This window comes from Phyllopteryx taeniolatus, chromosome 11, assembly GCF_024500385.1.
Source record: "Phyllopteryx taeniolatus isolate TA_2022b chromosome 11, UOR_Ptae_1.2, whole genome shotgun sequence".
In the NCBI taxonomy this organism is placed as follows: domain Eukaryota; kingdom Metazoa; phylum Chordata; class Actinopteri; order Syngnathiformes; family Syngnathidae; genus Phyllopteryx; species Phyllopteryx taeniolatus.
Genome location: NC_084512.1, coordinates 15,255,079 through 15,279,709, shown reverse-complemented (window position 1 = coordinate 15,279,709; position 24,631 = coordinate 15,255,079). Strand labels below are relative to the sequence as shown.

The following is a 24,631-nucleotide window of genomic DNA, read 5'->3' as shown; positions in this document are numbered from 1 at the left end:
CTCCCGTTCCATTCTTTCCTCACTCATGAACAAGATCCCATAGATCTTAGATTTCAATCCGAGCCACTTCACACTTGGCTGCGAAGCGCTTCAGTGAGATTTGGCGATCTCTGCTTGATGAAGCCAACAGAAACACATCATCTGCAAAAGCAGAGATGCAATACTGAGGCCACCAGACCGAAACCCCTCTACGGCCTCGGCTGCGCCTTGAAATTCTGTCCATAAAAGTTATGAACGGAATCGGTGACAAAGGGCAGCCTTGGCGGAGTCCTATTGTCACCGGAAACAAGTCTGACTTACTGCCAGCAATGTGGACCAAACTCTAACACTGGTCGTACAGGTACCCCATACTCCCGAAGCACCCCCCCACAGGACTTCCCGAGGGATACAGCCTTCTCCAAGTCCCCAAAACACATGTAGACTGGTTGGGCGAAATCACATACTCCCTCGAGGACCCTGCCAAGGGTGTAGAGCTAGCCCACTATTCCACGGCCAGGACGAAAACTACACTGCTCCTCCTGAATCTGAGATTCAACTTCCCGACGGACTCTCCTCTCCAGCACCCCTGAATAGACTTTACCAGGGAGGCTGAGGAGTGTGAGCCCCCTGTAGTTAGAACACACCCTCCGGTCCGCTTTCTTAAGAAGGGGGACCACCACCCCAGTCTGCCATTACAGAGGCACTGTCCCCGATGTCCATGCGATGTTGCAGTGGCGTGTCAACCAGGACAGCCCCACAACATCCAGAGCCTTTAGAAACTCCGGGCGAATCTCATCCACCCCCGGGGCCTTGCCACCGGGGAGCTTTTTAACCATCTTGGTGACCTCAACCCCAGAGATAGGAGAGCCCACCTCAGAGAACCCAGACTCTGCTTTGTCATGGGAAGGCCTGTCGGTGGAACTGAGGAGGTCTTCTCCCCACCAACTCACAACGTCCCGAGTTGAAGTCAGCAGCGCGCCATCCCCACTATACACTGTGTTGATGGTGCCCTGGTCCCTCCTCCTGAGACGCCGGATGGTGGACCAGAATTTCCTCTAAGCCATCCGGAAGTCTTTCTCTGTGGCCTCACCAAACTCCTCCCATGCCCGAGTTTTTGTTTCAGCGACCACCAAAGCTGAATTCCGCTTGGCCAACCAGTACCCATCAGCTCCCTCAGGAGCCCCACAGGCCAAAAAGGCCCGATAAGACTCGTTCTTCAGCTTGATGGCATTCCTCACCGTTGGTGTCCACCAACGGGTTTGGGGATTGCCGCCACGACAGCCACCTCACCAATGGAGGCGCGGAACATGGTCCACTCGGACTCAATGTCCCCCGCCTACCCCGGAACATGAGCCAAGTTCTGTCGGAGGTGGGAGTTGAAACTCCTTCTGACAGGGGATTCTTCCAGACATTCCCAGCAGTTAAGAGGCTAACCCTAACATATGGCTGATGGTGGACAGTGGAGTATTGTCGAGGTAAATTACGCACACAAAAAAAAAAAGTCTGGCATAGGCATAAAATCTGAATTATGCTTCATGATGGTTGGGTCCACTAATTGACAATTGAGCACGTCGTCCCGTCGTAATACGAAACTGCAATACTGCCGCTTTCTTGTTAGTGGATTATTTTGTGTTATTTCTTTCATGCATAGTGGCGAAGAATGTTCACAACATGGATGGTGATCTGTCCAGTGTGTAGTCTGCTGGGAAAGCTTCTTCATAACCCGAAACAGGTTGAATATAGGACATGAAGTAATCGATATATATTACTACCTTCTCTCCGGGTTGTCCAGGTGGTCCTGTTAATCCCGGCACACCTCTCTCACCCTGAGTGATCAGAAATGCATTATAAAATCTGCTTTGGGGGCTGGCTGGAGATGATGAATGAACAGTCGTGCCACAAATGAGTTTTTTGACCTTCCTACCGAAACACCAGGCCTCCCCTGTTCCCCTTTCACCCCATCGGCTCCACGTTGACCCTGACAAACAGAATGAACATTTTCACAATGTATTTTGTGACTGCATTGATATTGTTATTGAAATATTGATTACCTTTATTCCTGGTGCACCAGAAAACCCTGGGCTTCCTCTAATGCCAGGCACCCCCTTTCGGATAAAATACACACATGCTCAGTTTAACCTACTTTAAGGGATCATGTACAAATTAGCACTTATTATTAGGTTTTCATTACTCCATCATTTGATCAAATACTTTTTCCTGTTAACCTGTTGGAAATTAGTGGTTGTTGGTTTTTTTTTTGTATGTTTGTATAGTGAACATTGTAGTACTCACAGGCTTACCATCAGCACCAGCACGTCCAGGTTGACCTGATTTGCCAACGTTTCCTGGTTCACCCTAAAGAATTGATGAATAGCACTTTTTATGTCATGCTGGTTTTACACAACCTCCCAGAACTAGAGTTGACTTACTCACAAATGGCTTAAGTCGTGGTAGACATTATGTTACAATTCATCACACATATACACAAGGATAAGCCACAATACAAAGGCAGCTTGTGCTTCGCAGCAGTTGTTGCAATATTTTCTGTGTAAATTAAATCACACTGAAAACCACAATGTTGTCTTTTTTCTTTGCAAGATGAGAAATTGTACAGAGAAGATGCTTTGAATGCAGTAAGCCATGTCTTTTGACAAAAAAGGCAGCTGATGTCAAGCAAAACATAACCCCACCGTGATCAACACATTTAACTGTTTACAGTTATTCGGAATACAGTGTACAAAAATAGCATTGGATAATGAACCACGTGCTTCTTCACCATGTCTCAAGACAACGATGTAATAATCTGATCGCATGCAAGAGCCTGTTCGGATAAATTTTAATTTCCAAATAGAAGCTGTCTGCTGCACTATACATATTTTATTTGGAATAAACGTATTAACATGTACCTTCCACTCAATGTAAGCGCAACACACTGGTACCAGCAAACCTGTTAGGCCTCAATACTCAGCTAGTGTAGCTTATAGATACATGCAACAGTAATGTTAAAATACTAAAGATCCTTGCGAGGCATTTTTGGACTATTCAAATGGAACAATAAGAACTGTTATTTGGAAAAACTGACCTTCATGCCTGGAAGTCCTGGAGGCCCCAGAGGACAAACACAAGGTTCTTGAGTTGGCTCAGCATAATCTGGACTGTTGGAACACTGCCGGAGTTAAAAAAAAAAAAAAAAAGGAGACTCTTTTAAATGCTGTAGAGTTTACACTTATAGATTTGAATACACTGCGTAGGCATACATTAATAATCTATATAAATAAATCTCCATTTCGGAGTAAAGTATTTTTATTAGTTTGAACAGTCAATTGGAGAAATCACTGCAATACTTTTTATATTTGTATGCATCATATATCAATACATGTATTTTGCTATAAGCTCGATAATAAAAAGCTATAAATGAAACAGGCTGATTCTATTATAGAGATGTTATAGTGAGAATGAGATCGATAAATACACTTATAAGTAAGTCAATGAGAAGCAGATGCAAAGCACAGCTGTAATGATTAGCAAACATCTGTAAGTGTTGGCTTCTGAATTTGTCTTGCATTAGTAATATGGCAAGACTGCAATAAGGAGTTCCAAACAATATAATGATGGGACACCACAGCAGTTGCATGGCCAGAAAACACTTGGTTGATGGATCCCCTCCAACAAATAACAGAAATTGACAAAATGATGTGTTTTAGTAAGTTGATGGTTAAGTCATTTTATGCCAAATCTGCAGTTATCTGATGGTAAAATTGAGTGTCAGTGCAAACAGTTGTGGATCTCAGAGTGCGACCTCGGTGAGAAGAAGTTATCTTTGTTGCTTTTGGGAAGAATAAAAACAAAGCCAACCCAGTGAGACTCTTGTACGTACCACTCCTGGTATTTCACATGCAGTCTCGCGGTTGTTCTGCTCAGGGTCACAGTAGATACGGAGCTTCTGAATTTCAAACTGCGTAAAATGGGGAACAACGCACAGTTAAAACATCAATGGCGATATAAATCAAGCTAAGAAATAAAAGCGATAACAGTGATAAAATGCGCTTGTAATCCCAATATTATTTGCGCTTTGTCACTAATTGTTATTACGAACTGTTGTATAACTCCCAAATAAAAATTCAGTACTTTCTCATATAGTGATGGGGTGTTTATCACTCTAACTAACTAACTCCAGAGGGGACTAGGTGTCATATAGGGGAGGCCTTCATCTAACCATCCAGCAACTTAAGCAAGGGAGGCCAGAATTCCCTCTCCGTAACCACATGGTACAGCTCTTCCAGGAGGATCCCAAGGTGTTCCCAGGGCGGCTGGAAGACAGACGGTCTGCCTGATTTACACGTGCAAAAAACTGTAGCAAACTTGATTGTTCAGTGGAACTGATGTGTGAGCTGATCTACTCACCGGGCACCCCGAGAATGTGTCTGCCAAATGTGCAAAATTGCCACACAGTTCATTTTCACGAATTGGGAGTAGTATATGCAAATAGATGAATTTAGCAGATGCAATGTGATTTATCAAACCTGAGAACAATTGCGCTTGCCGATTTTGCGTCTTTAAATAGCAGGCAGGCTGGTGCAAACCAGCATGCAAAGCGGCGCCAGCGTAGCACAGGCAAAAGGAGAGGCGGCAAGTGGTCCTTTTCCGCTGGTGTGGACACTTTTGAAATGTCAACAACAACAATGATGGTGACATAGTGTTTTTTCAGAAATGCCGTTTTTGCAGCTTTTGAATGATCCAAGGCCTGACTTCTTCGCCAGTCACAAGAAGGTGTCATACCATTTCACCAATGAAAAATGTCTTTCAACTCTGCATTTCAGTGCACGGTGAAAATGGGCGCTGTCTTCTCCCAGACCAATTTTCTGGGGTGTTGTACCAAATTTTAAACACATTATGCAATGTACACATACATCAAATTTCCACACACTCGAGACAAGTACAATTTAACAAAACATGGCTTTTATGCGGTGGCTGGCTTCCCTAAAATTATTTCCAATTCCATCAAATTGAACTGCATTTTCCGGTTTCCAAGCTCTCCCAAACGTTCAATGGTGAAAACCTTTAGAGCTACTGAAAGCACAAAACCCTCTTTTGAATATGGCAATTGCAACCAGTTCTACAGCTGTTGCAACCAGAGTGTTCAATGTGTTAGAGGGAGTAAATATGCAATTTAGCACCTGGTATTTGGGATCTTAGTAAAACATTGCAGTCTTAGTAGATCACATGTAATACATCCATCGACAGCAACATCAACAGTAAATGCCCACTATCGATATTCTCTGCAGCTTGTTCTTTTTTAATTTCTTTTTTTGTTGTTGTCCCGTTCGGCTGTTAGGTCAAGCAGAATGGAGGATCTGTATGCCATTTATCCCGGAACAGTTTTACTGTGTCACAGTGGAGTTTTTAAACTGCCGCTGTGGTTTATTAGTATTATAATGGATATTTATTGAGAATCAGAGTCGATCAGTCGAACCGAACAAAGTTTCTAGAGGAGAGTGAGAAAAGTAGACAAAAGGCAAAGCACTAACTGTAAACAAGATGAGAAACGTAAATCCTTATATATCTAGAACAATGAACATTAGATATGAGTGCTGTATGGGGCAGTAGTGCTGCATCCTGTGTGGGAAGGACAGGACAGGAACAGGAGCAGCACGCAGGACAAGGGTTGTGAACCCGGCTGTACAAATGAAGTGTGCGGGGAGTGACTTTGTAAACATCTATAGGACCCAAGTGTGCAAGTGTGAGTGACCCAATGCCCCCCTCCCCGTCAACCCCCACGCCCTCTCAATGCAGAGGAGTAGCAGCCCTACTCTGAGCCCCTCCCGCATGACTGAGCTTCTCAGGGGGAGCGCCCGGAGATTTCGTTTCAACCACTTGTCTCCGTAATATTGTTCTTACCAATAAGACCCATACAACAATCACATACACACATGCAATCCACTCATAACAAAAATGTGTATATTAGCAAAGATTTTAAAATTGTTTAGCATAGCCCACATAAAGTTAATAGTGCTTGATTGAAATAATAGTGAAACTCAAATTTAGTCAGGTCTGGTCAGGTTTTGATTTACAGTACAACATCCTGAATTTTTTAACTATCTAATAATCTTTTGCTGGAAATTATAGATGGAAATGGATACAAGATTGTAAGACATAGTGTTAACAGATAAAATATTTTCTATTCTCATTTTTTAAATTAATATTTTGACAAAAGATTATAAATTAGTTAGTCATACCCTTCCTTAGAAGAGGTATATTCATGAATTTACCATTGAATGCTGTTGATTACATGCTACAAAGTTACCAGGGTACGAGTAGGATAAGTGATAAGTGAAGATAAGTGATATAAATACATTTTAAAACATTAAAATAACAACTGTCTAATATTTTTCATGAATATCTCTTGTAGTCTTTTGCCACTTTCTTCGGTCATTTCCAGTCAGAACAAAGCGTCTCCTCACTTCTGAAAGAATGTTTGCGTGATTTTATTGGGTCTTGCTGTTTTTGTTAGCAAATTAGCTACCAACAAAGTTTAGTTGGTCCCAGCAGGTAGCGCTTTAATATCAAACTCTGACCAATAGGGCCGATAATGGGACGTAATTACAGTTATCACCTATATTTTTTTCTGAGTGGAAAAAAAAAGGTTTATCTGTTTCAAGTAGATGATGGACCCAGAGATTAATTGAGATTCACTGTTTATTAGAGTGAGGCGGCTTCTGAGGAACTACAGTACACAAACCCATCATTACATTTTTATTTGATATTTTTTTGGGGTTAGTGGCGAATTGCCTCCGAAATCTTGCACAGACTATTTAAAATCAGTTACCATGTAAGCAGAAATATTTGTACATGTTTACGGTGCCATGACAACAGAGATTTGAATATTTGTAGGTTGAAATGTTATTAAAATGTTTATTATTTGAAAATAAATTACCACCCTGATGTGTTTTTTTGTTGTTTTCCATGCATAAATAACTTTTATGAACTTTTATTACCCCTTTGTGCTGATGGATAGTTATGGCCGTAGTGTGTGCCACAATGAGCGAACAGTTAAATTGTTTACAAATGTATCAGAAGAGTTTTGAATATCCAACTGTTACTTCTGTTACATAACTCCAGGAGAGGTTTATCATCATTGCACTGATTAAAGGACGTTTTGTTTAAAAGCACTTCTTATACCATAAGGACATTACTCTCTTTATAAAGCAGTACTTTAAAAATGTCTTGAGAATATGTTCCACAATAAACTTTGACAATCTGACAGTGCTTACTGGTGCTGTTGTTTCTTTACTGACATATTTTCCAACTTGAGTTTTTCCATTGATGAAAATGCCAACAGGAGGCTCCAAAGTCAGTGTTTCCATTTCCAGGTCATCAACATAAAGAGTGACGTCCTCCTCTGTGACCAGAAGTCGCAGTTGGTGCCATTTCTCATCAAACAGTTTCTTCGGTCATAAACAAAAGCAAAAACAACAGGAAATGATCAATTACAAAAATATATGTACTGTACATACAGTATATATCAGGCAGTGGGCATAGAAATCCCAATGAAGTCACTTTAGCCATTCACAATTATGCATACTGCATCTAATTGTATTTTAACCGTTTTTGTTCGGATTTAAAATGAAATTGTCTTGTTTAGCATCTTCATCGTAAAGCTGCTTAGGTTACCTCCTCAGCAGCCGTACATTACTATGTACAATAAATCAATGGAACCCCTAAAAGGCCAAGGACCAATCTTTGGTTACTTGAGCTTATTTTTCGGCAGTAGAACCATGTCTTATTCTTACTAATGAATAGGGGTGGGACTCATAGAGTTACTTGAGATACTATTGTAATATATTGCCAAAGGCAACAATAACAACAATAAATAAAGTGATAATTGATATAGTGGAGGAAAAACATACTGTACATGACACGTCACAAATATCTATGTCACTGAAGAAGTGAAAACAGGGCTAAATGACTTTGCACATTAAGCATACATCATAATTAAAGAAGTTGGATTCAAACATTCTCTTTTCTATTATCTTACTGGTGTATATGATACAGTATGACAATATCGATATTTTGTCTATATCCCTAATAATGACTATAGTGGAAAAATTATTAATTATTATTAATTAATTAAATTAGAATGGTCATCATTATAAATATTTTCAGTTTTTTATTTTGAAAAAAAACAACAAAAAAAACATGTCCCTTTCAGTAAAGTGTAGGTATTAAGTCACAGAATAAATGGATCACATGTCATAGCATATTATATGTCAAAATCATGAAGCAAAAGTAGTGAATCGTGATGAGTCTACATGTCAAAATCCATCAGGGCCTCCATTTATTGGTGCCTCCAAGAATATTCTGTTATTTGTCTCTCAACTGTTTTGGAATCTTTCCTATTGTATTACCAGCTGGTCACGTTCAAAGCTCAACTATTCTGCTGTATTTTGTTTAAGTGCAGGAGAAATGGTGGGTGCATCCACACTCCTTTCTTTTTCTGCCATGACACCTTTTGAGGAGTCATGATTTTAACTGACCTTTCGAGTGTGCTGAACTATGCACTAATGAACTCTACAAGGACAGAGCTACAAGGTGCCACTGGTTTAGCACAACTGCTATAAACATTAACCCGTCCCACCGTCATTTAAACTTTTAAACAGGCGTACCAATTGGGCCCTGTCAGACAGTAGGGAGCCTCTAAAATAATGAGGTTTTACCAACAGCAAGTCAAAGGCATGTTTATGTAATTTATGTTACTGTATGTTCAACATATTGAAGGGTGCCTATTTATTGTGAGTTTAGTGTTTTTAATTAGTATAATTTTTAATGACAAGACAAAGATTTCAAGGCTGTAATATTTGAGACAAATATAATATATATTATAGAACTTTCCAACCAAATATTCTACAACTTTTATTTATTTTATATAGTTTGTTTGAGCAGTGGAGGCAGCACTGTGGTCTAGCGGTTAGTACATCTACAGTCAAATCTTTACATCTTTACATGCATTTTCTTCAGGTACTCTGGCTTCCTCTTACATCCCAAATACCTGCATGTTAGGTTAATTGAAGACTCTAAGTTATCCTTAGGTTTAAATGTGAATGTGAATGGTTGTTTGTCTATATGTGTCCTGCGATTAGATGGCAACCAGTCCAGAGTGCACCCCGTCTCTCGCGCAAAATCAGCTTGGGTAGGCTCCAAGCTCACCTGCAACCCAAATGAGGATAAGCACGATAGAAAATGTATGGAAGGATACTTGAGCTGCATTGTATATGTACAATTGTGTCCCTAAGTATTTGGATGTACAATAATTGCAATAAATTAGCTTGGCAACACGATGTAGCAACATTTCAGGGTCAGCTTAACTTGTTTCGTAGTTTGATTAAAATTAGCAATGATGAGCTAACAAAGCAAATTTCCCTCTTACACAGCTACATACCATCGCGGTGTGCCGTGAAAATGTGGCAGTTTGCGTTCCACTTAGTGAGTGACTGGTTGTGGTGAACTGGACGGTGCCGTCAAGTCCGTTTAGGCTCACTGCCATCTGAGGTCTCCCGTCACGCATCTGGATCCTCCACAGGTCCCACTCCTCCAATGCCACTGATCCCTTGTATCTCAGAGTGGCAACGAATACATATGATGGCGGGAGGCCATCAGGGAAAAGTGTCCTGAAATAACAAATGAACTCAGCTCCGAACTCCCAAAGGACGATGCAGAAAGAATGAAAGTCAAATGATCACCTTGTAGCTTCACTCAAGTCAATACGCGATGACACCTCATAGGCCTTTGTGCCATGATATGTTCCTTTTGTCTTTTTGGCTTTTTTGGCCAAATTTAAATGGAATAGGATATCAAATCCTTTCTCATTTCGGGAATCGATAGGTATTCTCGCAGGACAAACAGTCTCTGAGTAAAAAAAAAAAGAACAGTGAAAGACTTGTACAACAACTCATATTTTATATTTAAGTAGTCAAGCTCTTCAACTTAATTGAAACACACTCAACAAATCCTTAAACTCAATAGTTTGCGGTACAGTGGATAGGAACCTGGCCGGACCGTGAACAGTGAAAATCCACGGTTAATTGACATTATAATTTCATTAATTTTTATTTGTTTTTAAACACAAAAAAAAAATTTAAATAAGAGGCGATAAATCATCTATACTCATTTTACAAACTGAAAAAATAATTGAAAAAAAGAATGTGAATGGGTGAATCCACAGGTGCTGAACCACGAATATGTGGGGGTCCACTGTTTACAATAAAACACTTTATAAAACATAGCAAAACTGGGAAAGCTTTTTCATTTTGTTAAATGTTTCCTCTACTGCTGACCATGTGGATGGAGCATGTCAAAAAGATCCACAAAAGATTTTTGAAAAAGCTGCAATATGAATGCAAGTCCAGTAGTTAGCAATCTCAAGAAAACACTATGTGATTGTGATTGCAACAATCGCTTGTGCAGAATAAGCATTATCCTGGAGAATTGTGCCATAATGGAGGTCTTCATGGCTGTAGCTCAAATTGTCATGCTGGCAACACACTGACATAGTGGTAAGCACATCTGTCTCAAAGTCAGGAGATCTGGATTTGAGTCGCTGCTGGAACTGTGTGGTGTGTACATGTTCTCCCTGTGCTTGCATGGGTTGTTACATAGCTATAACTGTGAATAGTTGTTTGTCTATACTGTATGTGCCCTGCACTTGACTGGCGATCAGTCCAGAGTGCACACCACCCCTCTCAGTAAAATACAAGACTAAATGTTCAAAACAAATAAAAAAAACCTTTTCAGTTAAAAACAGTGTTGTGCAAACAGGCCCTAGATAAGCAGTTTCTTACCTTCACACACTTTCTGCCGTATGACTTGGACGATCCTAGAAATACCTCTGTAGTCCTCAACAGAGAAGACGTAAGTTGAAAATGGCTGATTTGCGATGGCTCTCAACTGTCCCTCCTCTGTCTCTGATCCCACACCAATCGCAAACAAAATGACTCCTTTTTTTCTTGCGGCTTCTGCTGCCTTTGAAACCTCATCTTGAGACTTCCCATCGGTGAGCACAACTGCAATTCGGGACACGCCCATCGGGCCACGCTCAGAGAGGCCAAACAGTTTGCCTGTGGCAAACTCAATGGCTGTGCCAGTCCTTGTGTTTCCTCCCATGTACTCAATGGATTCCATGGCTCTAATGAGATCTTTATTTGTGGAATACTTCCCCAGAGGTATTTCTAAAATGGGATCGTCGGTGTACTGGACAACACCAACTTGGGTAAATTTCTGTCCAATTTTGAAGTTTTTGGTTATGTTGACAAGCCAGCGTTTTACTATTTCAAAGTTTACATCTTCAACACTCCAAGAACCATCAACAATAAATACCAAATCACCTGGTGCGGTCCTACAACCTGAATAAGACAGAAAGCAAAACTTTAGTGAGGTGATTTTCAATACATTTGGTTTGTTTGAACAAAGGTATAATTTATTAAAAGAATAATTAACTTTACTTCATCAATGCATAGGTTATATGGAAGACAACAAGCAACGAAAGTGAAGTGAGGACCAAAGAGTTCTTACTCCTTAGGTCTTCATCTTGTGCTGCATTAAGCCAATGAAGAAACACGAAGCACAGGCATCTTAAGACACAAGGGATTGATGTTGCTTTGTAAGCCATAATGCCGCAGCATTAACTTTCAGTTGCACCTGTAAAGAAAGTGAAAAACGTCTTAATAGGCCTAAGGTGGCATTTTCCTCTCTCACTTTCCTGTGTGTAAGGTACTGGTGCTCAATGTAGGGTTGAAGTCAACCTGTGAATTTGCATCCTTCCGACAAAGTATCAGAATTTCAGAAGCCCCTTTCGCGCTGGCCATCCGATGGTCTTGACACGTGTTAAAAATGTGGACAGCAGAATGCCACAACCAGAGTGTAAAGTTTAACACCTGCGCCATGCTTGACGCCGCATGAGTTTCTCGATATGTTGGGGAGACGGAGTGTTCCCGACGGGGTGGGGTGGAGCGTGGCCTGTCTCACGCGCCGCAAAAATAAATAAATAAATAAATACAAATAAACTTATCTGTGTGGCCCGGCACCACATAGCCCCTGGCCCAGTACCGGTCCATGCCCCAGTGGTTGGGGACCACTACCTTGACACACTAAAGCATTTTCCTTTCTGACGTTATGCAGCAAATCCTCACTTGACACTGTCAGCTTTACTAAATGAATGGTATAATGAACCTCTAAACCACAATTACCCTTGAATTAGTGCTCACTGTTTCCTGTGGGATTACCAGTTCATCCCTCAAACCTGAGAACACACTTCGTCTAAAGACTATAAATAAGTCAACGTAAATAATTTTGCCAATACTTGTCCTGCATGTTTTTCCTCCCAATTATCAGTCCATCCATCCATTGTCAATACCGCTTATTCTGTTCAGGGTCACGGGGTCCTCCCATTTATCATTCCACTATTCAAGTGAAATATTTTTAGTAACATGATGAATTGACTGTTCTCCCTGTGCTTGCGGGAGGTTTATTTGCGTACTCCGTCTTCCTCCCATATTCCAAAAACATGCTTGTTGTGTTCATTGAAGACCCAAAATCAGCTGAGATAGGCTCCAGCTTGGCCACAACCCTAATTGAGGAAATGCATTGTAGAAAATGGGCATCTGCCTCACAGTTCTGAGGACCGTGGTTCAATCGCCGGCCCGCCTGTGTGGTGTTTGCATGTTCTCCCCGTGCCTGCGTGGGTTTTCTCTGGGTACTCCGGTTTCCTCCCATATCCCAAAAAACAGGCGTGGTAGGTTAATTGACGTCTCTAAATTGCCCGTAGGTGTGAATGTGAGTGCAAATGGTTGTTTGTTTGTATGTGCCTTGCGATTGGCTGGCAACCAGTTCAGGGTGTACCCCGCCTCCTGCCCGAAGATAGCTGGGATAGGCTCCGGCACGCCCGCGACCCCAGCTCAGAAAATGGATGGATGGATGGATGGAATTCATCGATCCATCTTCTACACCATTTATCCTCACCAGGGTCGTGGGTGTGCTGGCTCTCAGGTGACTTTGGATAAAAGGCTGAGTACACCACGGACTGGTTGCCAGGGCAATCGCAGGGCACATATAAACAAACCACCAAAAACCTTTGTTTTTTTTGTTTTTTTACTCAGAAGCAACTTGTAACTGTGTTTTTAAAGGTGCTACAAAGTTTTTATTATAATTAATAAGCCTCAAGTTCACACAATGTCGTCTTAAGTTAACATGCATGTTAATGGAATGTTGGCGGAAGTTGCAGTGCTCTGAGAAAATCAGTGAGGCACCAGTTTGCCAGGAAGGCCGTGTGAAAATAGCTAACTCATTTCCAATGTACTATTTAGGCCCTGCAGAGGGAGTTGATTTCTGATGCTTTCCCCTCGAACCATCTTTTTCTGTTATGGTTTTATCTGACCATCCCAAAGGCTTTCTCCTCAACACTTATGCAACTGTTTCCCAATGCAAATTCTGCTGAAAGGATGATTTTTTTTTTGCGGTGCACGCCTACTCGCTCTGCTTCAGCCTATTAATGTCAACTGAATCTTTTTTTTTTTTTTTTCAAAATTTGACTGGAAATCAGATTAAAACACATCTCAGCTCCAAACATACAGTAGTTTTAGGTGCAAAACAATTATGTTATCTTTTTTTGAAAAAATAAATAAATAAAAAAAATACTGTACTGATTTAAAACTTCTAAACCTTGCCTTTGTCCAAGGTACATTCTGCAGTCAAGATTGAATGGATTTAATGAATGGATTTAGCTACATATACGTGGCAAAATGTTTGGTTAAGTAACCCACGAGTTGGCATACTGATCCAAAGTATTCTGTATTCTTGCCACCAAGGAGCTTTGTAACCACCTCGGTGACCTCAACCCCAGAAATAGGAGAGCCCGCCTCAGAGAACCCAGACTCTGCTTCCTAATGGGAAGGCGTGTCGGTGAAGTTGAGGAGGTCTTCAAAGTATTCTCCCCACCGACTCACAACATCCAGAGTCGAGGTCAGCAGCGCCCCATCCCCACTATACACAGTGTTGGTGGTGCACTGCTTTCCCCTCCTGAGACGCCGGATGGTGGACCAGAATTTCCTCAAAGCCGTCCGAAAGTCTTTTTCCATGGCCTCACCGAACAGGCCAAGAAGGCCCGATAGGACTCCTTCTTCAGCTTGACGGCCTCCCTAACCGTTGGTGTCCACCAACGGGTTCATGGATGGCCACCACGACAGGCACCAACTACCTTGCGGCCACAGCTCCGGTCGGCCGCCTCGGCAATAGAGGCGCGGATCATGGTCCACTCGGACTCAATGTCCCCCGCCTCCCTGAGACGATGGTGAAGATCTGCCGCAGGTGGGAGTTGAAACTCCTTCTGACAGGGGATTCTGCCAGACGTTCCCAGCGGACCCTCACAATACGTTTGGGCCCGCCAGGCATCTTCCCCTACCATCGGAGCCAACTCACTACCAGGTGGTGATCTGTTGACAGCTCCGCCCCTTTCTTCACCCGAGTGTCCAAGACATGCGGCCACAAGTCCAATGACACGACCACAAAGTCGATCATCGAACTGCAACCTATGGTGTCCTGGTGCAGGTGCACGTGTGGACACCCTTATGCTTGAACATGGTGTTCGTTATGGACAATCCGTGATGAGCACAGAAGTCCAATAACAGAACACCTCTCGGGTTCTGATCGGGGGGGCCGTTCCTCCCAATCACGCCCTTCCAGGTCTCACTGTCATTGCCCATGTGAGCATTCCCCCAGCAGAACGATGGAGTCCCCAGCGGGAGCGCTCTCCAGCACCCCTTCCAAGGTCTCAAAAAAGGGTGGGTACTCTGAACTGGTGTTTGGTGCATAGGCACAAACAACAGTCAGGACCCGTCCCCCCACCCTAAGGCGGAGGTAGGCTACCCTCTTGTCCACCGGGGTGAACCCCAACGTACAGGAGCCGAGTCGGGGGGCAATAAGTATACCCACACCTGCTCAGCGCCTCTCACCGTGGGCAACTCCAGAGTGGAAGAGAGTCAAAGCCCTCTCGAGAGGACTGCAGTGTACCAGAGCCCAAGCTGTGCGTGGAGGCTAGTCCGACTATATCTAGTCGGAACTTCTCGACCTCACATACCAGCTCAGCCTCCTTCCCTGCCAGAGAGGGGACATTCCCCGTACCTAGAGCCAGCTTCTGTAGCCGGGGATCGGCTCGCCAAGGTCCCTGCCTTCGGCCAACGCCCAGCTCACACTGCACCCGACCCCTTTGGCCCTTCCCACAGGTGGTGAGCCACAGGAAGGGGGACCCACGTTACCCTTTCGGGCTGTGCCCGGCCGGGCCCCATGGGTGCAGGCCCGGCCACCAGGCGCTTGCCTTCGAGCCCCACCTCTAGGCCTAGCTCCAGAGGGGGGCCCACCTGGACATGTAGCAAAATCAATGCGATGAGGGGTAGGTGCAGGGTATTAATGATAATGACCACCGTTTCTAATAGAAATTAGCCACAATGTCAGGAAAGTTGCAACTTTGAATCAGGAAGTGACGGCGGATGCAAAGGCGCTGAAGCAGGAGAGCGGCGCGGTGATGACAGGGAAGCCGGGGACAAGGAAGGGACAAGGATCACTGGTGTGATGGAACTGGCCCAGTGTGACTGTGTCTTTACATAGAGACAAGCACAAGCACTAGTCTAAAATTCGCCTTACATTCAGTACATGTTGAGGCATTTTAGGGGAAGCTCACCAGATTTAACATTTTTTTTTGCTGTGAGACAGAAGTAATAATAAAAAGTACCATTAGCAAATATAATATGCATATTAACTTTGTGGCGGCACGGTGGCCGACTGGTTAGAGCGTCAGCCTCACAGTTCTGAGGTGCGGGGTTCAATCCCCGTCCCCGCCTGTGTGGAGTTTGCATGTTCTCCCCGTGCCTGCGTGGGTTTTCTCCGGGCACTCCGGTTTCCTCCCACATCCCAAAAACATGCATTAATTGGAGACTCTAAATTGCCCGTAGGCATGACTGTGAGTGCGAATGGTTGTTTGTTTCTATGTGCCCTGCGATTGGCTGGCAACCAGTTCAGGGTGTACCCCGCCTCCTGCCCGATGACAGCTGGGATAGGCTCCAGCACGCCCGCGACCCTAGCGAGGAGAAGCGGCTCAGAAAATGGATGGATGGATATTAACTTTGTGTCCGTTCTTATGACTTGCTCTGTCAATGTTTTCTCAATCACTGGCTTAAACTCCACTTATTTTACAAAATTATAAAATGCAATTTAAATCCCATGTTTCAAGGACAATAAACGTTAAAGCCAGACCTGCGATCATTCTATGTTTTTGGTATTTCTCATCCCACATTTTGACATCATAATTATATGATTATGGCATTTAGCTACTGAGCGGAGCCTCTCAGAACTGCAGGAAATGACTACAGAACTCACTTTCTGCATGAACCCAATTGAGTACTTGTCAGAAAAACATAGTGGTTCATGCAACTGGACATTAATCAATGTATTATTTTTAATGCAATGCAATGTTCAAGAAAGCGCAATACCAGTAAAAATATTGGCTTTGCCATTAAACAGTCAGCCTGCTCTAATTATGCATGACTCCATTTTAGCTTCACTGTGCATGCTACTAACAATATTGGACATAATATGGTTTTATCATGACGTCCATCCTCATGAAATTAGAGCTGTAATGTAATATGTAAGCTAACGAATGAGTTGCATGTGAGCCGACAGCAGACATTTGATCATCGAAGCCGTTTCTGCGGTCGCCGTATTAGATGATGCTGGTTTCAAACACGTGGAAGAGAGAAAAAACTGACATGCTTAAAGGAAGCAGTTGCAAATGAGGACCAGATATTCTGCCATGTACTGTAAGAGGCAGAACTTCTGGGACAGATGCCATTTGCATATAAATGGCAATATTGTCAATCTTTTTTTCAGATTATGACACATCAAGATCAACCAAACAGTAGCTGAGATTTCACCCTTAGCCTTTAGCGTTCATCCATTTCTGTTGAACCAAAGGAAGGGTTCCAGTATTAATGTGATTCAAATTTTCCACAATGTTAACTCGGCACTGAAGCGACACAGTTGAACAATGCTTCAACTGGTTGTGAAAGCCATTTTATTCAGAATTTTTCCCAGCAGAGATTTGGAGGAGACTGCTGGAAAACCCCCTCATTGGCAAGGTGAAGCCTGGACGACTTCTCCCCTCCAATGCCTTTCCCCAAATGCAGTGTTTCTACATCTCTGCTCAAACCACATGGAAATCGTCTACACTGTCAGACAGTCAAATTCCCGACCCTCCACCAGTTCCAAACACATGTACTTCATAATGAGCGAGGGCAGCTTTCAGCAAGGAATAAGAATCGAGTGAACTCATGCTGCGTTACATTGCATTAAAATGCCTGTGTAACACAGTTAAACCAACAGATGTCTATATTTGGATTGATGCGGGGCAATTTCACAACCATGGGCTTTGTTCAGAAAATTATATCGAAATCCCAACTTGTTTTCCACTCAAAAGTTAAAGAAATTCCAGCAATGACTGCAGCATCTAATTAACCACTACTTTGAAAAGTATAATGTAAATCTTTTGTTTTTAAATCCAGTTGATCCAGAATTACTTTTGGTAGCAATAACAGTTTGTCACATTTAAAATGATATTACAGTGGAACCTCTAAACTTGAACACAATCCAGATTGACTTCCAAGTTGTTATATTTAAAGAAAAGTTTAATTCATTTGCTCAGGCTCAAACTGTCACCACAATTTACTAACTGTAAGCTTACGCTTTAAGTAACATTTTATCATTCTTAAAATTAACTGTCATACACATGTAAAAATAAGTATAATGTATAACTGTACAATTCATCAAAAATAAAAGGACAACTATATGTGTGATCTCTCCCAGAGTCAGCTGGGAAAGTCAGCTCACCCCATTGGAGACCCAAATGAGGGAAAGCGCTGCACAAAATGAATGGATGGGTGATGAATTGTTGGGCTGTGGGATATAATGGGATTTTCATTCATTCATTCATTCATTTTCTACCCCTTATCTTATTGTACTCAATCAGTTATGTGCCCAATGAGCTGAAATTTGCTGATACTGTATCTCGTCTGACCCACAAGATTGTTTGAACTTCAGGTTTTGTTTGATTTCTGAGGCATTTTTTTAAAACAAAAAAATTTTGAACTCCAAATTGTACCTCTTTGCCACATTGGAAATTTCACTTTAAATCATAGCACTGACTGTTGTGTGAGACATGTACAGTATATAATTACAATACGATAACATTAAAATATTATGTCCATAAGAGTTCTGCAATTGGCTGGCGACCAGTTCAGGGTATACCCTGTCTCTCGCCCAAAGATAGCTGGGATAGGCTTCAGCACGCCCGCGACCCGCGTGAGGATAAGCGGTACAGAATATGGATGGATGGATGTCCATAAGAGTTGGTATCTGTATTTTGAGTAGGTGAGGTCATACAGCACTTATGTGATGTAAATTTGGCAAAAGGAAGCTGTTCTATTCCAAAATCAACAACTTCTGTTGCTGATCTGCAGCCAAGATCATGGAGATTTACCGCTGCCAAATTCTTCAAGCAACTAAGGAAGGCCAAGAAATGTTAGTAGTTCTCCTTCGAAATCTACTCAACATCCAAAAGTCTTGTCAGCATTAGCTCAGAGGGATCCTAATGCTTTCCAACCAGAACGTCCAAATTTTATATTTACTACTCCAAGTCCGATAGATTATTGCCCTTCATATGTTCTGCATTACATGGTCTGCTTTTCAATATATATATATATATATATATATATATATATATATATATGTATATATATATATATATATATATATATATATATATATATATATATATATGTACTTGCAGTTTACATTTGATGAGGATGTGCTTGCAGAGATTCAGGAAAATGTGAATAAAAAAAAATCTATTTATGAGACCTGAGATAGCCAGGAAATTTTTTGACAGTCAAACAAACACTTAACACGATAATTGTACTTAATGACTTCAATATGCCAACCCTGCAACACTTTGATTCAAAGCTGACATTGTGTTGGACCTTGACAAAACTAACCACAATACAATCAAAATCACTAAAACCTTTTGCATTTGTAAGTGTAAACAACCTACAATGATACATTTGACACATGCATATAATAACACAGGTGTTATTGCAGATAGATCTTACCTGTCAGCGTTCCAAGACCTTTTGGGATTCTTGTTAATCCTCCTCATTAAGAGAGATCAATGATCATTACTGTTCCCAGTCCAGAATTGACAGAAAGTGAATAAAGAAAAGCACGTTTTGTCTGGTGAATGAAAGAAGGCCCTCCCTCAGTCGCCTATGCTTCTGTTCTTCTTCTTTCTCCTCTCCACCCCCCTCACGCCACATTCACACTGGCATATTGCCAGCCTCAATTAATATGGGTGGAAAGAGAAGCCGATAAGGAGAGCATGAAATTGTACAACAGACAGCCCATCTCTGACGGTCCAGAAGGAAAATAAGAGTAATGAGAGCAGTCTCCTTCCAAGTGTTGTGGGTTTGGAATGGTGGATTGCTGAGGGCATAAGCAGAGAACATGGACATTTCTAGAAGCAAGGCAAGAACGGGATCAACCCACAAATTGGAGTCTTTTTATTAAGTTGCACATGCATTGCTCAGCATAAATGACAATTTATCAGCAAACTTTTGCTGTGATAGGACTTTTTTTCACATAAAAGTATTGTCAGGATCAGGATTCAATCCTTAGACATTCACTGGTACTGATTACAGTACTTAAAAAGTATAAGATGTAAGTGGGTACGGAAAGTATTCAGACCCCCTTCAAATTTTCACTCTTTGTTATATTGCAGCCGTTTGCTAAAATCTTTTAAGTTAATTCTTTTCCTTGTTTATGTATACACAGCACCCCATATTGACAGAAAAAAAGGAATTGTTGACATTTTTGCAGATTTATTAAAAAAGAAAAACTGAAATATCACACAGCCATAAGTATTCAGACCCTTTGCTCAGTATTTAGTATAAGCCCCATTTTGAGCTAATACAGCCATGAGTCTTTTGGGGAATGATGCAACAAGTTTTTCACACCTGGATTTGGGGATCCTCTGCCATTCCTCCTTGCAGATCCTCTCCAGTTCTGTCAGGTTGGCTGGTGAACGTTGGTGGACAGCCATTTTCAGGTCTATCCGGAGATGCTCAATTGTCAGGGCTTTGGCTGGGCCATTCAAGAACAGTCAAAGAGTTGTTCTGAAGCCACTCCTTCGTTATTTTAGCTGTGTGCTTAGGGTCATTGTCTTGTTGGAAGGCAACCCTTCAGCCCAGTCTGAGGTTCTGAGCACTCTGGAGAAGGTTTTCGTCCAGGATATCCCTATATTTGACAGCATTCATCTTTCCGTCGATTGCAACCAGTCATCCTGTCCCTGCAGCTGAAAAACACCCCCGCAGCATGATGCTGCCACCACCATGCTTCATTGTTGGGACTGTATTGGACAGGTGATGAGCAGTGCCTGGTTTTCGCCACACATACCGCTTAGAATTAAGGCCAAAAAGTTCTATCTTGGTCTCAGCAGACCAGAGAATCTTATTTCTCACCATCTTGGAGTCCTTCAGGTGTTTTTTTTTTTTTTTTTTTTAGCAAACTCCATGCGGGCTTTCATGTGTCTTGCACTGAGGAGGGTCTTCTGTCGGGCCACTCTGCCACAAAGCCCCGACTGGTGGAGGGCTGCAGTGATGGTTGACTTTCTCGAACTTTCTCCCATCTCCCGCCTGCATCTCTGGAGCTCAGCCACAGTGATCTTTGGGTTCTTCTTTACCTCTCTCACCAAGGCTCTTCTCACTCGAGTGCTAAGTTTGGCCGGACGGCCACCTCTAGGAAGGGTTCTGGTCGTCCCAAACGTCTTCCATTTAAGGATTATGGAGGCCACTGTTCTCGTAGGTACCTTAAGTCCAGCAAATATTTTTTTTGTAACCTTGGCCAGATCTGTGCCTTGCCACAATTCTGTCTCTGAGCTCTTCAGGCAGTTCCTTTGATCTCATGATTCTCATTTGCTCTGACATGCACTGTGAGCTGTAACTTAAATGATTTTAGCCAATGGCTGCAATATAACAAATAGTGAAAAATTTAAGGGGGTCTAAATACTTTCCGTACCCACTGTATATGGGTGTAGTCATTCGTGCTGATTGCACTGACATGATGGACACTATTGCAAAACATTATTGTCATGATGGGTATAGAGTAGCGTATATGAATTGCGATGCACCCCTTAAATCTCATTTCAATCTGTAAAATCAATTTTCTTGCAAGTATAATTGATGTGAAAGACAGCCTTTGTTACTTTGGCTGGATTTACAAGTGACACAATTCAGATTTCTTGTGGCGGCGCATTGATATGAGTCATGGAAGTATAAAGAGGAAAAAATGGTATCCAACAACTGTATCAGATATCTGCCAATGCGACAGCACCGTAAACGGAGAGATGAGCTCTACTCTGTCAATGTGAGCTTGATGTCCTGACAATGAACCAATCAAGGACATATATAGTGTGTGGAAAGTTAAATATGGTCTCAATATGGTACATGGGAAAACGTCATCCAGTGGAGTAATGCTGAGGTCAGCTCAATTTTAACATATTGGGCGAAAAGTGAGTCCAAGTCAGCTAAATGGTGTATAATATTTGTATTGCTTATTTATTATTGTTGACTTCCATGTCGTTGCTGCCCACAGTTGACACTTGTGTAGTTTTATTCATGCATTCTGGGCGTGCTTGTATGGAGGTTCTTTCAGGTGTTCGGTGTTCATATCAAATCCCACACTATTGTGAGTCTAAACAAAGTACAGGTGTTATGAGGGAGGCTCAGTGCATGTCCCGAGGTCCAATGTTACTACAAAACTAATATGAAAATATGCCGTACATCAGCAACCCAACAAATGTAAGTACTTACAGTGTGGTCTGCCGCTGCAGCTTCTTCGGAATCGGCGACATCTACAAGCTCCAGGGTTGCCTCTTGTGTGAAAAAAGGTGAGCTAAGTATTGCAACTTTTTTCTGCCAAATCATATTGCATCACAATTGAAAATAATCCTACTGTACTGCATTAGGAGAGGCTTTGCACATATCTTAAATGTTTATCGTATCGTCAGCAGCGTGTCGACATCTGTATCACATGCTGTAGTTCTAAATGATAGAGATTACGTTCCCTACTCTAGTTTGTTTTTAGAACATAGAGAATTTCTGACACTTAAACACATTTTATAACTTGTGATATAAATAGACAAAGTGATAAATAGCTACTGCTTCCTTTATGACTGACTAAAATTCAACAGTACTGTACAGACAGTTTTAACTCTGTTTTTACTCTTTGGAATGACTTTCACTGGCTTTCTTCAAGTCTCTAAAATCCACTGTATGTAGCCTATACTGGTGTATTAGCGAGGCTATGTACAAAAATCCTACCTGCCAGGTGCAGGTGACATCAAACCTTGTTCTGTGCCAAGATGAAGTTCTGGTGGTTGCCCACTGTGGCCTGGTTGACCCTGAGCCTCAGCAGTCTCCGTTGGATTGCGCAGGCAAATGCTGAGTGGGGGTGTGGAGCGTGGGAGTGGCCGATCTGCTGATGAAATATGCAGACATTCTGATGCCGTGCAATCATTTCTGTTTAAAGACTGCAGGCTTCTGGTTTGCTCCCTAAAACAACACCATTCAAGGGTGTTACGTGAGCTCTTGGTTCAAGGGGCTACTACTGTGTTTAGAGTGGGACGGACAGACAGACAGACAGACAGACAGACAGACAGAGAAATCACTGCCATCTCTACTGACCTCTTGGTAAAAAACACACCGCTACAGCAAAGTGGACACTGTGGAGTACAATAATGCAGCATCCAGAGCTAAGTTTGAGCAACAATTTAGTAATTTACATCTTGTACCCTCAAATGTCACAATGTTGCGGTGATGATGAATCTGTTCAACCAATGAGTGACGGGCTATGGTTTGCGTCACCTATACGGTATTAGTTCTAGGAGGTACGACTAAAAATAGAACTTAATATCTGATTTTGCCAGTGGAAAATAGAGGTCAACGAGTACGGTAGTAGTGCTGCATCATTTGGTTCCTGGCAGTAGAAAAGGGGCATTTGAGAAATAAACTGTTATGTTTAATGCCAAAACCTCTTTCTGTGATCCACGCTGTGTGCGATACTGAGCACTGAAAGATGACTGAGAATTTGATTAAATAAAACGGAACAACATGAGGTGGAGGATGACGGCTGAAGTCAACGGGATGCCGAGGAAACAAACGACAGCCAGGAGAAAAATCCTGAGTCATTCAAAAGTATTGGTGGGGTCCCCCTTGGATATGTTCCTCCATTAGCTGTGGGAAAACAATCAATTTCTCATACAGAAATAATGTGCCGTAAGGTGGTTGAAGCAGCTTTTAAGAATTCCAAAGCAGCCAAACACTGGTGTCAAGGATTAGTCCATTGCAAAGCTCTCAGATAAACATTGGGACTTGTACCCAAAAGGAACATGTGGGCTGTGTTCCAATCAAGCATCAGTTTTTTGGGCTAAAAAGTCAGTATAGGCACACACTCAGGCCAGGAATTTAAACAGTCTCATGGTTGAAGTCTCATCCATTTGTAACATTCTCCACATGGGGAACTGTTTCTGGTAATGTCATTACAGTCATCACAGTCTAAAGATGATATATATTATTTAATGTATTGTTGACAGCTAAATTCATGCCGTCACTAGTCAAGTCAAACGAAACGTTGTGAAGTCAAACAACACGTGGAAACAACTCCCAAATTTGCAGCGGTGAGATTTCTGACGTGTTAACTAACTAAGGCAACCGCAGAGAGAGAAAAAAAGTGAGAAGTTTATGGTAACACTGTCCAGGTTGGGGAAAATGAATAATTATTTAATACATTCAGACATTTATTTACACGTACAACAAAACTTAATGATTTCAAATACAGTTTGTCAATTTTTAATGTTATATGTACTTTGTCTTAATTTCTTATCACTTTTTTTTTTATTTTATTTTAGCATACTAACTGACTGACTTTGTCTACAGTTAAGGAATTAATACAGTTGTAATACTACTAATTATACTTGTAATACACACTAACAATGATTATTTCATCAAACATCAATTATATTTTTAGCCTGCTTCTGACAAAATTGTTCTGGCAATGTTTTCACTGTGATGTTGGAGGGTGCTGTAACAGTTTACAGCTGCCGCACAGGTGGTCTCACTCCATGCTTACTTTACAGACTTAAAAACTATTGTATTAACTACGGTATTTTATGCGTCGTGGGCGAGTTTTAATGCAGCACAATTTTTCCGTACAGCTGCTTTAAGAATTATTGAATCTTCAGAACAAGCTTAAAGTATGTATTAGCTAAGACTAAATACGACAAAACTATTTGAAGGTGTTTTGTTAAAGATGACAGTGGTTTGAAATAAATGTAAATTATATTCAAATTATATATGATGTCCAAAGTAATGGTAAAATAATAAAATAAACTAACATAAAACATCAAACAACAATACTGTATAATACTGTTGCAAAAATACTAGTTGCTGTGAATTTGAACATGGATTAGGTCTTCACGTGATAAACACAGTAAGTATCAGTCTGGCTG

General features: G+C 41.7%; 1 protein-coding gene across 7 annotated transcripts in view; it reads right to left on the bottom strand.

The window, feature by feature from the left end:
• col21a1 (collagen, type XXI, alpha 1) overlaps positions 1-22,556 on the bottom strand; it is a 37,580-nt gene extending 15,024 nt beyond the window's left edge. For 6 of the 7 annotated variants that reach the window (XM_061790528.1, XM_061790530.1, XM_061790531.1 and 3 more), the window contains exons 1-14: positions 22,446-22,556; positions 21,936-21,997; positions 19,182-19,551; positions 11,545-11,670; positions 10,815-11,375; positions 9,717-9,882; positions 9,416-9,644; positions 7,251-7,424; positions 3,857-3,934; positions 3,062-3,145; positions 2,272-2,334; positions 2,031-2,084; positions 1,904-1,957; positions 1,752-1,805 (exon numbers count right to left, since the gene is read on the bottom strand). In XM_061790528.1, the coding sequence (XP_061646512.1) occupies positions 1,752-1,805; positions 1,904-1,957; positions 2,031-2,084; positions 2,272-2,334; positions 3,062-3,145; positions 3,857-3,934; positions 7,251-7,424; positions 9,416-9,644; positions 9,717-9,882; positions 10,815-11,375; positions 11,545-11,641 (1,614 nt within the window). In that variant the 5' untranslated portion in view covers positions 11,642-11,670; positions 19,182-19,551; positions 21,936-21,997; positions 22,446-22,556. The remainder of the gene's footprint in view (positions 1-1,751; positions 1,806-1,903; positions 1,958-2,030; positions 2,085-2,271; positions 2,335-3,061; positions 3,146-3,856; positions 3,935-7,250; positions 7,425-9,415; positions 9,645-9,716; positions 9,883-10,814; positions 11,376-11,544; positions 11,671-19,181; positions 19,552-21,935; positions 21,998-22,445) is intronic. The other variant, XM_061790529.1, reaches the window with a different exon arrangement.
• Between the last annotated feature and the right edge of the window lie 2,075 nt (positions 22,557-24,631).